This window comes from Hoplias malabaricus, chromosome 14 (genome assembly GCF_029633855.1).
Source record: "Hoplias malabaricus isolate fHopMal1 chromosome 14, fHopMal1.hap1, whole genome shotgun sequence".
Taxonomy (NCBI): domain Eukaryota; kingdom Metazoa; phylum Chordata; class Actinopteri; order Characiformes; family Erythrinidae; genus Hoplias; species Hoplias malabaricus.
In genome coordinates, this window is record NC_089813.1 from 32,184,342 (window position 1) to 32,199,727 (window position 15,386).

Genomic DNA, 15,386 nt, shown 5'->3' on the forward strand with positions numbered 1-15,386 from the left:
TTTTATGAGCTCTCATAAATTGGGTGGAGTGTATACCTGAAGGTAAATATACCTTTGGTGAGTCTTAAAGGCTCTTAAAAGCTTGATACCTCCATCTAATCGTTTTGACTGTGAACAACATTTCTTTTGAGGCTGTAATGCAAATTTATTTTAAAGTAAGAAAAAAAATGAGCGAAATATATTATCAACTAGACATGTAACATCTACCCTCAAATTATATATAATACTTTTATATTTTGCTTGGCCCTTCTTCAAATACATATATATTAAAGGGGAACAGGAAGTAGCCAGAATGCTGTTAAATTATTTATTATTACTATTATTTTGTACATCTGGCTCATTACATCTACAAGGCCCTTCATTTTTAAAAATATGTCCTCTCCATGTGGAGATTTAATTACAAAGCTTACTGTGCTGTATGTATTCAGCAACCACCTAATACTAAAAATGATGTGGCAAAAAACAATTTCCTAACAAATACTTCTGCTTTTGTGGTCATGTGCTGTGAAAATGCAAGTATGCAAGTGTATCTTAGTGATTTAATGTATTAGGACTGATACACACCTCTGCTGATGAACAACTCTACTTTTTTTTTTATGTCATAGCCTGATTTTTCCACTCCACAATGGTACACTCCAGTGTCTTCTATAATGAGGTCCCTGATGGTGACAATGTAGTTGAGTTCTGACACATTGTCCAGCCCAGAGTATCGTCTTCTTGCAGTGAGTGAATCAGAACCCAGAGATGTAATTAAAACATCATCATTAGAACAAGGATCGCTGCAAAAATACTTGGTGTATTCCTGGTATCCATCAGAATAAGTACAGTGAATTTCTACAGTGCTCCCTTCCACTCCAAGGTAGGCGACTGCTGAGTTGTCATTCATTGTCACACTGAAAACTAGGGGAAAAAAACCCAAAACATATCAAGTTTCTAGTTGGAGCTTTAGCATTGTTAAGTGGACTAATACCATACAGTGCCAGAATTAAGAAAATTAACTGGGATGTATGTCCCCTCTTTTCTGCTGTTTTGACATGGCTTCACACTAGGAGATTTGACATAATCTAGCTACGTATATGATGTCAGAAGCTGGGATTGGATAATTAGTACTGGATCAAAACAAAAAAATAGCAAACGCAAATTCATCCCATGAGTACTGACTGGAGGGCCATCATGCTAGGGAACAGAGATCCACTGCAACACAGTTCAGTGCTTGGGATGTTTATATTAGGATCTAGTCAATGCTCAATATTAGACATGGTAGCCTTAACCTCATGTGCAGCTGCTCCAGAGGGCTCAAATTTATTTCAAGCTTTTCTATACAAGCGGTACAAATTTGTGTCCACAATGGGGAGACGTTCTCTAATCATAAGGTGTGTCTATATACCATAAATTCATTCATTCATTGTCTGTAACGGCTTATCCAGTTCAGGGTCGCGGTGGGTCCGGAGCCTACCCAAAATCACCAGTCCTTCACAGGGCGACACACACACACACATTCTCTCACACCTTCGGACACTTCTGAGTCGCCAATCCACCTACCAGTGTGTTTTTGGACTGTGGGAGGAAACCCAAGTGTTAATTATGTATTAATTTTCTATACAATATTTGTTATTTATAAATGGCATTTTTCTTATTTAAAAACACGTAAATAATTACGTGGAATTAATAACATTTCAATTCATTTTAATGGGGAAATTTAATTTGATATACGAGTAAACTGAGTTACGGTCACAGAATGAATTAAACTCATAAGTCAAGGTATTACTGTATATATATTTGTGTGTGTGTGTGTGTGATGTGCTTAGATTCACACTCACCTCCACTGATGAACACCTTTACCTTGTTCAGTATGTCATAGCCTGATTTTTCAATTGCACAATAATAAAATCCAGAGTCTTCTTTTCTAATGTCCCTGATTGTGACAATAAAACTGAGTTTTGCCACGATGTCCAGCCCAGTGTATCTCCCTGAGATTATTGTACTAGAGCCCTGAGATTTAATTAAAACATCAGCAGCAGCACAAGGGTCACGGCAAAAGTACTTGATGTAATCTTGATATCCATCAGAATAAGGACAGTAAATTTCCACAGTGCTCCCTTCTTCTCCAAGGTAAGTGTCTTTAGTCATGTTCATTGTCACAAAGCTCAAAACTAGGAAGGAGACAAATATGCCTATGTTTTATTTAATGCAGTCCTTAAACACTTTACCAAATGAACACAACAAAAAAATAAGATAAGCTTCAAGAGGAACATTGCTCAGCTTGTGTACAATAACTAGAACTAATCTCCATCGCTGTAGTCATGATAAGCAAGTTGAAATAATGCTAGAAAATTGGTCAAATATAGAATTTACCTTGGTAAAGTAATACAATTCTTAGAAGTGTTCCCATTCTGTTGAGCACAGTAGTAACCACAATAAAAGTTCTTCAAAAACGAGCAAGAATTTAAATCTCAAACTTTGTCCTGTGAATAATCAGAAGATCTTTCAAAGTGTGAGAGCTACTTCTGTTTCCTCAAAGTAAGCTGACAAAGTCAGCTGAGGAAGGAACTCCATAGATGGTCAGTGCACTAAAACCAAACATCTCTAATTAAGCAACAAAATCAGCTTAGTCCAGGGGTCCGCAGCTGTAGTCCTTAAGGTCTGGTACAAAACAGTTTAGCGATTTATTTTCCCACCCACACCAGATTCAACTCATCTGATAAGAAAGCTTTAATGAGTATCGTTCGGCAGGAGAATCACCAAATTGTGCTAACACCATATCTAAAGGACCAGACTTGTGCACCCTTGGCATAAACCAGCTTTTATTTGAAAAAAAAAAAAAAAAAACTATTGTATTATAATGATTAAACAACTGAAGGAAAAACTAAACACATACATCACTGCACAGTTGACGTTTATTTCTGCTCTAACACACTTCATTAAGCTCATAACCAAATTCCAGTGAAGTTAATTAGATCTCTTTGAGCAGGGAAAACATTTAACATAAACAGTGCTATAAATAGGAGCAATCAGTGTGATATGTGATCATGTGAAAGGAGCAAGAAGGCAATTAAATCATTTCAGCTGCTCAAGTTATCATGAAGACATACAGCTGTTTTATGTTTTGTACATGGTTCTACTGTGTAGTACAAACCAGACCCAAGGTTCACAAAGTGTTGTGCTGTTTTAGAAAAGACCGGCCCTGGATCTTATAGAAATATAATTTTGAGATGTGTATATGTAAGTTGTTATTTATTAACTTTTTATACTTGGATGTGTGAGCCAAAGAATGTCATGTTTTGCTACAGAAGAATAATGTCACTATACAATTTATTTTAAAAGAAAATCAGTAATCAAAATCATAACTATGATTCTTAAATAATTTTAAAAGGTATTGAATAATTGGAGTAGTTTAAGCTCAATAGAGTTGTGTAGTTTAGCATCATAACTGAGGCAGGGCACTGGGATGGCTAATGTAGAATATGTTGTATGGTTATGTTATTTTATATAGCTACATTTGTTATATAAATATGTATTTTTCTGGTTTTATGATAATTACTTGTCTGTGTCTTAAAAACATAAAAAAATGTATACTACTAAAAATGAGCTCAATCAGAAACTCAGCCCCAGAATATGAATCTGTTTTTTTATATTAAGACGTCTTTTAAACATACTTACAAATTTTGTGATCTGTCAAGTGCACAGTCATTCAAAATTCACACAATGCAGATAAAACAAACAAAAGTAAGATTTTCAGGAAAAAATGTGCTGACTGTAAAACCTATTACTTCGTATTATTTCTTTTAATATAATTCTTCCTTATTTTCCCTCTCGAGGAAGCCTCTGCTCATTCAGGACGTCCTGAAGAGGACACAATCCCAACTGAGCTATAAAATGCAAAAATTCTCTGTCAGGGCTTTCAAAATCTGTGAATAGCAGTCTATGAGCATCAGTCTGATGCACAATAACTCTCTGAAAAATACAGCATACGGCCTCCAGAGGTCAAATCCAACACTGGCATCTTCTTCTACAGCCGTCTCTTTCTTCTTTTGTAGAAGCATAATTAATGATGGGATCTTATTCCACTTCATCTGTTTTCCTTGCTTCCAGCTGCTACCTCAGACGCTTTGGAATCTCCACCTTAGAGTCACCAAGGTGTTGGGAGTGTGGGGGAGTACAGAAGAAAGACAGAAAGAAATTTAATGGCTGTAATTTGATTATCCAAGATATAATCAGTAGGGCCAGATACTTTTAGAAAAGACAGTAATGTGTTTAGACAGGTTAAAGAAAAATTTACATAAATATCTGTTTGATTTTTTCTAAATATCTTAAAAAGCAAAGCTGTCTTCAAGTATTTAGGAAGAAATCTTCCATTTTAATACTGCTCATACAGTTTGTTCACATATTTTGATTGTACCATGTACCATATTTATTATGTGTACAATGTTTATTAATAAATACTGATAGTATTACTAAATTCACCAACTAGCAATAATACCGCAGAAAACTATTACTAACATTAATATTAAACACCAGAAGATAATATCATTATTCCTCCCAAACTAAGGCACTCAAATGTAAATATGCCTGCTGCTCAAAGACTAGGTCACTTGTGTCAATAAGGAACTTGCTTAGATTTTTTTTATCAGTAGATTAAGAATAAACTGAATAAAAGTACAGTGGAACCTCTACTAACGAAGGCCTATACTAACGAACTTTCCAAGATACGAACAGGGCATTTGAATATTTTTTGCCTCCACCAACGAACCACGCCTCTAGAAACGAACCCGAGCCTCCGCCGAGCCGGCGGCTGGAAATAGCCACTGACCCCAATAGGCGAGTCTCCCAGCGCGCCCAGACTTGAGTGAGCTTTTAAGATTAGCAAATTGTAGCTTTAGCAGTTTAGCATTAGTGTAAATAGCAGACATCGACATTTGTGCTAAGTTAAGCCGTATCTACGCTTCGTCTCCCCACATTCACCCGCCTACTCTCCCTTATTCCACCCACCCCCACCTCCCGTCATACAGCCTGTGCCTGTGTTACTCCTCCAGCCAGTCGTCACGTCTTCAAGGTAGCGGTGTGTAACCACTTAAAACTTTATTTCTTTTTTATTGCTGTTACCACTGTATTTCTCTTTTATTTGTAGAAATGCTACATGTATTTATTTTTACTAATTTGAGTGTTGTAAACATATATCAGTGCAAAAAGGGTGACTTTTGGGGGTGGGGGCTGGAACGCATTAATTGCTTTTCCGTTATTTTAAATGGGGAAAATTGACTCGAGAAACGAACTTCTCCACTTACGAACCGGGTCACGGAACGGATCAAGTTCGTAGGTAGAGGTTCCACTGTATATGCAGTGATTTACAATAAGCTTCACCAGGTGTAAATGTAATAAGATTTCCTGTATGTTCTTCTTTATAGTCATTATAATGCATTTTAAACTGTTACATTTTGTGTCAATATGAACGTATTCTGATTTTACCCGAACACTTGAAAACCAGGTGTAATCACACCCATGGTGACTGGATTTGTAGGACATAAGTCTCTTACAACATAACCCACATAATTTCATTAGTATTTTCAGACATTTTCTGAAAATAACACATCATAAACCTAATACTGTGAATCAAATCAGCTCAGAACTGTGGGTATTAGAATAAACCTCTATAAGTAGAGATTCCTAGTTTCTTACCCTCTTGAGAGTGCTCATGTTAGTGTTCCTGATGGAATCCAGCAGCTGATCTCTGGAGCTCTTTTCTATTCTATGGCCTGAAACTGAGCTGCTGTCTTGTTTGCGCTGTGAGACAGGGGTCAATGACCTCCGCAGGGCCTGAACATCCAGTGCTGGAGCAGGGGGTGCAGGAGGAGCCGGGGGAGCAGGGGGAGGTGGGGATCGTGAATTCGACTCTGTTTTCGAAACCCCACATTTCTTACCTGTTGTCTTTGAGGGCAGGGAACCAGGTGGGGGTTTCATTGGAGAGGATTTAGGGGCTGTGGGAGGATGGCTAAATTTGGAAGCCTTTGTTAATATGGATTGCTTTTTCTCAACTTGATTTGTCTTTGGTGTCCCCTTGAGCTTGGGTGTTAAATCATCTTTCTTTTTCACTTCACTAGTTGGCACTGAGCTAGCTTGACTTTCCTGTTGAGCAAGTCGTGCTTCCAGACGCTTCTGCCGCTGGAGGTCCATATTACGGCTGAGGATGTTGGTCATGGTCATCCTCGGTCCAGCCAGCTCAAAGTGATACCCCAGCTTGAGTAATGACTTATTGTCCCGGAGAATCTTAGCCACCTCCATCTCAGTCTTCCCTCCACAGATGTGTCTCTGGTTGTGAAACCGAAGCTGTGTGAGAGTAGCATTGTGCTGCAAAGACTCAATGATAGCCAGGATGCCTTTCCCAGTGAGATGATTTGAATCCAGATTGATTTCGGTCAGTGTAGTGTTGTTTCGTAAAGTCCCAGCAATAGCAAATGCTACATGATCGTCTGCTCTTGTGTTGGCAAGAGCAAATGTTTTAATGTGAGTGTTGCTGCGAAGTCCTTCAGCAAACTGGATCAGCGTGTCTGTCTTAATAACATCTGAATTGTTTATGTTGAGCTCTGAAAGTTCAGGGTCATCACTACGAACCTGCTCCAAGAGGTCATCAAACATACTTGAGCCAGTATCACTGTCCAAACAATCGTCTTCATCATCGTACTCTGTGTCATCCTCTGTTTTGATAGACTGATCATCTCCACTAGCGCAGTTCTCTCTGCCGTAAGCTTCAGTTTTTTTCACTACTTCTTTCTTGTTATCTTTCAATCTCTCTTGTTCTTTCTCTGTCTCATTCTTTCTCTCCTGTTCTTTCTTTCTCTCTTTCCATCTATCTCGCTCTTTCTCTCTGTCTTTGTCTTGTTCTTTCTCTCTCTCTTTTCCGGTTATGTCTCTTTGAGAATATAATTTTCGTTTCTCATTGTTCTTCTCTTGTTCCCTTTCTTTCTTTTCCTCCACTTCACATTCTTCCCAATCTCTAAGTCTGCTCCTCCTTTCTCCCATTCTGCTGGCTTCTGTTTGGCTCTTTGTTTCCTCATGCTTGGACTCAAGGCCTTTTGATCTTCTCTCAAATCTTTTTTCCACATGGCTCTCTTTTTCTTTATTGTCTCTTTCATCCACATCTTTATTACCCTGTAGTTTGGATATTAAGCCCTTGGTTCTTGAGTTTTCTGCCTTTTTGCTTTCGTCTCTATTCTCTTTCTTCCTGCTATCATCCTTTTTCTCTTGAAGCTTGGATATTAGGTCTGAGGTCTTGCTGCTACCAAGCTCTTTCCTAGATACCACATTCTGTTTTCCTTTTTTGTTTTCTGCTTCTATTTTTATGTTCCCATCACCAGTTTCCTCTTTTCCCTTCTCCATTTCTTGGACACCTATTTTTCTATTAGACCCTTTAAAGTCATCTTCTCTGATCTCTCCCCAGTTTTTGTCCCCAAGTATTTTTTCTTGGCTCTTTTCATTTTCATTCACATCCTCATCCATGTCAGACGCCTCACGGCTTCGTGACCTAGAGAAGCTTCGTTGGTCCCTGCTCCTCATCCTCCTGAGCCGATCTCGTCTGCGACTGGCTTCCCCTTTCTGCTCTCCCTGCAGTACACACAGTACAAGTGATCAGTAAATATACATGCAATACTAAGAAACAAATGGAGCCAACATTTTCTTTTTTCCAGTCCAATAAATGTTTGGTGGTGAGTAAGTCCTTTAATGGTAAGTATCATCTTTGAGTCCCGTTGTCATCATGTAAACCGTAAAACAACTTGGCCATATATATTACAATAGCCATACTTTAAAGTTTTTTCTGTGATTTTACAAAAGCTATGCATCTTAATAAACAGAAAAAAGTAACCCACTGAATGAGACCAAAGATTATGACTAGTTGTATCTAAATTCAGAGTGCTATTCTTAGCCTCTGTTAGAAGGGAATGAGCTCGGGAGATTTGTGTGCCATTGTCTGAAGATGTCGAAGAACTCTCAGACGTGCCCTTATAAGGCAGCAAGGCACGGAACACTCACGTCTGGAATTCCACCTACAAGAGTTCTAGAATGTCTGGCTGTGTTCTAATCATTTTCCCTGCCACATACAGTTCCATCCTGCTGCAGCGTTATTCCCAGACAACACCAGATCTGCCTCCTGATATTTGCTGAAACAAGACTGTGTATCTCACAATATGTTTAGCTATGTACCTATTAACACTGATAATGAAGCATTTTGAAAAGCATTAACATGTGACAGTACAATATTTATCTGCTGCATTCACACTATTCCTCTAGAGTAGATGTAATTTTCCTTACCTAAATGTAAATCTATTGCCTGTTACCAACACACTGTCTCATAGAGTTTAAAACAGAGTCTTCAGAGTCTAAACCCTTTTAAATAGTATCACATTACTCAAGCCTTAAGAAGCTCCTGTTAAAACCTGTAGCACTCAGCCCCATTTCTCTAATACAAACATACACTCGTCACACTTTTGAAGCATGACCTGCTGCTAAAGCTCAAAACTATAAAGTGTGTCTCAGTTAGGCAGGATTAGCTTGCTAATTCTGGTTTAAAATGATTCAGGATCTAAATCTTAATGCTTTATTCACATAGCATTGGTATCTTAACTTGAACCTCCTGAGTTATCAAGATTAATATGACTGCCTAAAATTCAGTGAATAAGATTTTCTTAATGACTGGTTAAATATATGTTCAATTAGAATATATATACACATATATATATATATATATATATATATATACACAGGCTTTGACATAGTTAAAAGGTATTTACAACGCATCTGTTTGCTTTAGTTGAACAAAAGGTCAAAGTGGCGTTCTCATCTTCAACTAGAGGTTGGAAACTTCACTCTGAGCCAGAATCATTTGTGTTTCCAGCAGTGTAAACACAACAGGGTTGCTGAGAACTAACTAGGCCTCTGGGTCGCCTTCAATGATCTGCATGGCATTCATAGGGTTCTCCTCTAAGGACTGCTTGCACTTTATTCAATGTGGTATGTGAAAAATAAGGATGCTTTGGGGATATGAAATTCCATCAACTGTGAACTGCAACACTGACATTTTAAATTGTTTAGTTCAATGCAGACCTTTGACAGGAGCCAAAAGCTGGATTACCTTGATGGGTGGGTCTAAAAATATGTTTGCAGGATTTGGAAGTCACATTTGTTACCCCTCAAAATGACCTGAGTGATTCTCTGGAGAGGTCAAAGCAATGCCAAATGAAAAAAAATAAATAAATATGGGTAATAAATAAATAAATAATTGAAAGGAAAAACAAACATGAAAATATACACTGACTGGTTTACTGTAGAAACTGTAGTTAATGTAGTGGGTATCATTCCTAACCTCCAATTAGCAGATTAGGGGACGATTCTCAGCTTGAGGAGGAACATATTGCTATAATTGCAATAATCAGGCAAGACTCCTGAGGCTGCATTCATCAGCCTTTGTAACATGATTAATACATAAGTCATAAGTCTAAGAACATATTTGTAAATGTATATTTTTGGGGTATACAGACTTTTTTGACAGTCCACTACTAAAGCCTAGCGGTTAATTAGCCAACGGTGCTAGTTGTCCAGAATGCAGACCATCTGCAGGCTGTAATCACAGTGTTGATAGAGAGGATTGCAGCAGAATGCCAGGCAGCTCTGACTAACCGATCTACACAGTACCCAGTGCCCTGCCATCCTCTGCCTGGAGTGCATTCTGTGTTCCACTTCTGCTTAGCAGCCTTGTAACTCTGCACCTCACTTATGCTCTGCTTATCCTGGCACTCACAGACTCTGACCCTGCCACCAACCAGAGCTGTTGAGTGAAGCAAGGTTTTGCACCTGCACAGATCCGTACATGACCTAAACAGATATCCACCTGCCCTGAGAGCCAGAGGTGTCATCACAGCACAGTTGGGCCAGCTTTCAGTGATGTGCTGACATGATTGCAATAACTGACAAAGTGTCTCATTAGTAACAGATCTGAGGAATAGTTTACAAATCAGGACTCCTTGGTATAACAGGCTACCATCCTGGCTTACTTTAATAATCCATAAGTGAGAACTGTCCTAGAGGAATGCCCTCTACTGCTCCTCCTGTAGGACAGTTTTGATTTTTTGTATTAAGCTATCTGGCTAACCATAATCAAAAATGCTTCATAATGAAGAAAACTTGAAAAGAGGTCAATTTAAATTTACTTACCAGATATAGCAACCCAGATATAACAACCCTAAGCCTAACCCTATGTGTTGATGATATCTGTGCTGGATCCTAGCCCTCCAGTACTAGAAATAAATGACAGCTAAATGATAAATATTAAAAACAAAAACGCAAAAATAATCAATTGCAATTTTTCTGAAAAAAAAAAACAAAATAAAATACTGATTGTGATTTAAATTGCAATTATTATTTATAAATAAGCCCCCTCCAGGGTGTATTCCTGCCCCTGCCTTGCGCCCAATGATTCCAGGTAGGCTCTGGACCCACCGTGAGCCTAAAATGGATAAGCGGTTACAGATAATGGATGGATTTATAAATGAAGCTGTTTTGTCACAAAAAGACAGAAATTCTGGCCTTTATTTTAAACTCTGAGCATGAGTTCCAGCCTGTCATTCAGTTGTTGTTGTTGTTGTCATGTACACAGCACAGTGTTTGACGCCTCTGACATGTCTAATTGTTATACAGAAGCTAAATGTCCCTATTTAAAATGTGTTTAATCATTATGTTTAATAAAGTCTGCGAGATTTAAACTTGATTTGAAAAATTTGCACTTGCAAATTGCCATTTCTATAAAAAAAAAATAATCATTTAACCCTGCAAAGGAATATACATTCATGTAATTCTGTATAAATAAATATTCAGTTTAAAATACATCAATAAAAGACATATAAATTGTCTATTTCTACATTGGCCCTATCTGTAAATCTGGGTATGACCCCCATATTGTTAAATGATGATAAGTAGATTTTAAGGTTGAATTACAAGGGATAAAATATTGTTAATCTAAACAAAAGTTGTAGCTTATGTGAATATGTATATATTGAAATTCAAACCTTAAAATCTGCTCTAGCTCATGTGTACAGTGTAGTCTGCGGACCCCCTGGTCTAGTGTGTTGTGGTTCGAGTTGCAGTGGCTTCACCTCGAAGGACAGCTCTCTCTCTATGAGTTTCTTGGTCTCTCTCTCGCAGTAGGTGAGCATGGCCTCTCGGTCGTATCCTCTGGTGGGCTGTTTCTCAGTCTGGTTTTTCTGTCTGAGGCCCACCGGGACGCTAGGGTCCGGATCAATCAGACTCAGCTCCCGCTGCAGCTCCTCGAGCTCCTCGGGCGACAGCGAGGCCAGCACGCTCTCGAAGTCCGAGTCCTCGCTCAGTTGAGCGTCCGAGCGCGACAGAGGAGGTCTCCTCGACATGTCGGACACAGTCTCTCCGTCGGTGTCTCTCAAAGTAACGGAGTGTCCAGGTACACTGTCCCGAGTGTTACCGACTCTGCTCTGCACGGACTCTGTATTCAAGATCACTTACTACACCAACTGTCCGCTCACGAGCGCTTCTCCGTTTGCGCGCGCGCAGCAACGGCTCCAAAGCCAAGACATTCCAGCCGTTCGCGCACGCATCGGCGCATGCCCAAATCCGGACTGATGTCAACAACAAGCTGCTCTACACTGACTTTAACAGAAGAGAACGTTTTAATTTCTTATCTTCACCCTTATCTCGCCTCAATGGTCGGCAAACCGCTCCAACAAACACGACTGCAAACGACCCAGTTAGATAAACAAATCAGCCCAAAAAAATACTATAATTGGTCAGGTATTTATTAAGGAAAATGATCCAGTATTACATGTGTGGCAAAAGTATGTGAACCATTGCTTTCAGTATCTGGGATGATCCCGTTATGCAGTCCATTCCTCGTTACAAAACAGCTCCAACTCTGGGTTATTAGTGGGTTTCCTTACGTGATCTTCTCACTTCAGGTCCCATGTTTTGGTACTCCCAAATCATTAAAGGCTAAGCACCACTTAATGGACCTCCATGAATATTTCACCTTATTTTAGTTACTGACATATATAAGTATGAATTAACATGAAAATAGCTGCTTAATTTGCTTTAAAACTGACAAATTTATTAAATTGACGGAAAAACCCGAGCTCGCTACGGAAATTATGGAACACAGCCGTGACGTCACTGGTGGACAACAGCTGAACAACGCCGCGGTAAAACACCGTTATGACTGACTGTTATGACAGTATCTAGCTAAATAACCAACATTATTCATGACAATAGCCTAGCAATAAGCTAAACTCAAATTTAGAGGTACCTTTATTCTTGTAAATGTGATCGAAGTCGAACTCGAATTCATCCGACACTATAAACCTCCGTAATGCAGCTACGTAGCCGAGTATAATCTGAGCCACCGAGTTTAGCGAGTCAAGCTAACGTTAACTAACACCAACTAAAACAGGCGAAGTAAGTGTCCTTACCCTGTTTACCTCCATGTTACAGAGGCTCTTGAACACCTTTCGTTGGTGTCCTTACATGCCCATATTGTTGGAACAGCGCCAGTGAAATGAGCTACAGATAACGGAGTGAGCGGATGGTCCTTTCCAAAATGCCCGTTTAAAGTTGACAAATTTAGTCCATTTTCTGGATATTTTGGGATCTTTGGGCCATTTGTGCACAGATGTCCCACTGTACATTTAATTATTGCAGCCAAAAACAACACACCTTTTCGTCATTTTGCATTAAATTAAGTGCAACTTCTGGAGTTCTTCCACCATCTACGTCACAGGCAAGACGCCTATTAGAGTTTCCGAACACCGGGGGGGGGGGGGGGGTGTGCCCTGTGCCCATTGATCCTGGGTAAGCTCCGGACCCACCACAGATAAGCAGGTAGGACCTTAAAACCCCTGTCCAATCATTTCATTCAGACTGAACAAAATGTTTGGAGGCTTACCTGCCTGTCTACATCACCCTCAGAACTGCTCTGACCACACCACCCCATGAACGCATGTGGCTCACCTGCATGGAAACTCTCATCTGATGAGACACACAGAGGGAGAACAAAGGAAAAAGAGGGATTGCTTTCTTACAAAAAGAGCCCGAATGAAGCCATAGGTGCAACCATTATGTATTTCAGTGTAGATTTTTTTTTGGTGTTTTATACATGTGAATGAGACCTGAGGTAGGTAGGTGGTGTTAGACAGTGTAAAAACCACATATGATTTTACTGTGAGCAGAGAGAGTGAATGCTATGGAGAGAGATGAGTCTCAAAATACTTTACAAATGTGTCTCCATAGAAACAGGAGCGCCTCCAGGGGGGGGGAAGTTAGGACGATTCTAAGGACCTGGCACTGACAGGGGGTCCTTTGAGGGCTATTAATATTATATTTATATTATTGCCTTTTGTAGGCTTTTGAAAAAAAAATAATTTCATCTGTTAAAATAAAATTAAACAGTTATTTGCTAGAACATTTTCCTCAAATTATTTATCACACTCATTTCACCCCTCTCTCTTTTTACTAAATGGTACAGTCTGATTCTGGCAGATCGGGACACCTGAAATGTGTATGCTCTGGGAATGCTCAGCTCAGCTGTCAGTTGTTCTAATTTCAGTGCCACCGCTACACAGGTACACACTTAAGCCCTCTCTAAGCAAGACAGATAGTGGTGGTGAAGTGAACTACAAAGTCTGGTTTCTAAAAGCGCAAGGAGAAGCAGCAGAAAGCTGAGAGGGAGAAAAGACTGACAATTAGCGACTGAGTTTTTCCCCCAAAGAGTATTATTCACTGACCTTAACTTGGTGCCAATAGCGAATGATAGAACAGCAGATTTTGTATTAGCTTGGTTGGATTATCAACATAATTTACAATAAGCACTGCAGTGTCATTTTATATAAATATTAAATTTATATCTTATTTACACACAACCTTATTTACACCAATCATTTAGCATTCTAGGAACGTTGTCTTGGAACTTTCTTAGAACTTTGCAAAATTATTACTTTGCAAAATAATGTTCTTAGAACGTTCCCATACTGTTATATTTTGGTTATGGGGAACATTAGATAGATAGATAGATAGATAGATAGATAGATACTTTATTGATCCCCAGGGGAAACGCTAGAGTGTTTCCTAAACGTGAATTTGTCCAGTTTAACATTCTCAGAAAGTTTTTCTTAAGTTACAAAAATATTTCAGGAACGTTACCGCAATCTTATTTACACCAGTATTATAACATTCTAGGATCACTCTCTTGGAACTTTTTAGAACTTTGCAAAATTATTTTCTGAGAACATTCCCATAATGTTCTGTTTTGGTTGCTTTGGAATGTTCCCTCAACAATAAACTGTACAGTTTGCTTAATATTAAAGTTGGGATATACCGAGGTGTTCCCAGGTCAGTCGAGACATGTAGTCTCTCCAGCGTGTTCTTGGTCTGCCCCGGGGCCTCCCCCCATTGGACATGCCCGGAACACAGGAAGGCGTCCAGGAGGCATCCGGACCAGATGCCCGAACCACCTCAACTGGCTCCTCTCAACGTGGAGGAGCAGCGGCTCCACTCTGAGTCTCTCCCGCATGTCTGACCTCCTAACCCTGGGTTATGGTTCAGATTATGTGCAATGTAAAAACATTCGCTTAACATTCTATTATGGTTGTGGAAACATGGCTTCGGAAATGTTCCCTGAAAGTGAAAAAAAGTCTTTCCCCTGGCCCCTCCTCTTTATCATCATCAACATCAAAAAACACAAACTTTTTAGGGGGTCTCCGCATGCTCCACCTGAAAGTAAACAAACATTTAAGTATTTCTTTATATTTATCCGTTCATATAAAGCATTGTTCCAATCTACCCAAGCCATTCTGTGCAGGTAAAACACAGCATTCTTTAAGTTATACAGACGTTTTTGACGCATACCTCACTACACATCTATTTCTACACACTTGACAAGTGAGCAAGAGAGAGATGGGGAGAAATAGAGGAGAGAAAGGAAAATTAAGCTAGGTAATATTATAGTCGTGTTCCATAGGTTTTACAGATTAAAACAGTAGCCTGTTTAGATTCTACATACAAGCTTTAAAATAGTGCTGTCAAGGCTAATGTGTTAATTTTTAAAACGGATTAATCATATGACCATGTTTGACGCAAAGTTACACATTTGTTTTATTCCTCGCCATACAAATGACTAGAATTTTAAGTCGTGCTTTATCAAAGCCAGGCTGCAGACTATGTAACTGAATTTATGAAAATAAATATTGTGTAAAATTTGTGTAATGTATATTATACTTCACTTAATTTATTTTCACTGCACTAGTTTAGAAATAGGAACACTCTCCCATTCTTGTCTAATACAGGCCTCTAACTGTTCGATCGTCTTGGGCCTTCTTTGTCGC

The 15,386-nt window shown here is 39.1% G+C and overlaps 1 protein-coding gene across 2 annotated transcripts; it reads right to left on the reverse strand.

Annotated features, from left to right (window-relative positions):
- Window positions 1–2,885: 2,885 nt before the first annotated feature.
- Window positions 2,886–11,454, reverse strand: lmod1a (leiomodin 1a (smooth muscle)). Of its 2 annotated transcripts, none has more exons than XM_066644600.1 (3): window positions 11,142–11,454; window positions 5,919–7,599; window positions 2,886–4,122 (listed from the first exon to the last, which is right to left on the reverse strand). In XM_066644600.1, exons 1-3 carry the CDS (start codon window positions 11,409–11,411, stop codon window positions 4,070–4,072), a joined length of 2,004 nt encoding a protein of 667 aa, XP_066500697.1. In that variant the 5' UTR covers window positions 11,412–11,454; the 3' UTR covers window positions 2,886–4,069. The 2 variants fall into 2 exon arrangements, with proteins under 2 accessions (XP_066500697.1, XP_066500696.1); XM_066644599.1 differs by having other exon boundaries at window positions 5,677–7,599.
- Window positions 11,455–15,386: the final 3,932 nt, after the last annotated feature.

What these genes read in the sequence shown, in the direction of transcription:
- lmod1a (XM_066644599.1), bottom strand. Translation starts at nt 11,411, where the DNA reads ATGTCGAGGAGACCTCCTCTGTCGCGCTCGGACGCTCAACTGAGCGAG. An exon ending in AGAGAGAGCTGTCCTTCGAG is followed by an intron (nt 7,600 to 11,141) that starts GTGAAGCCACTG and finishes TGTGTACTGCAG; the next exon opens with GGAGAGCAGAAAGGGGAAGC. An exon ending in ACATGAGCACTCTCAAGAGG is followed by an intron (nt 4,123 to 5,676) that starts GTAAGAAACTAG and finishes GGTGACTCTAAG; the next exon opens with GTGGAGATTCCAAAGCGTCT.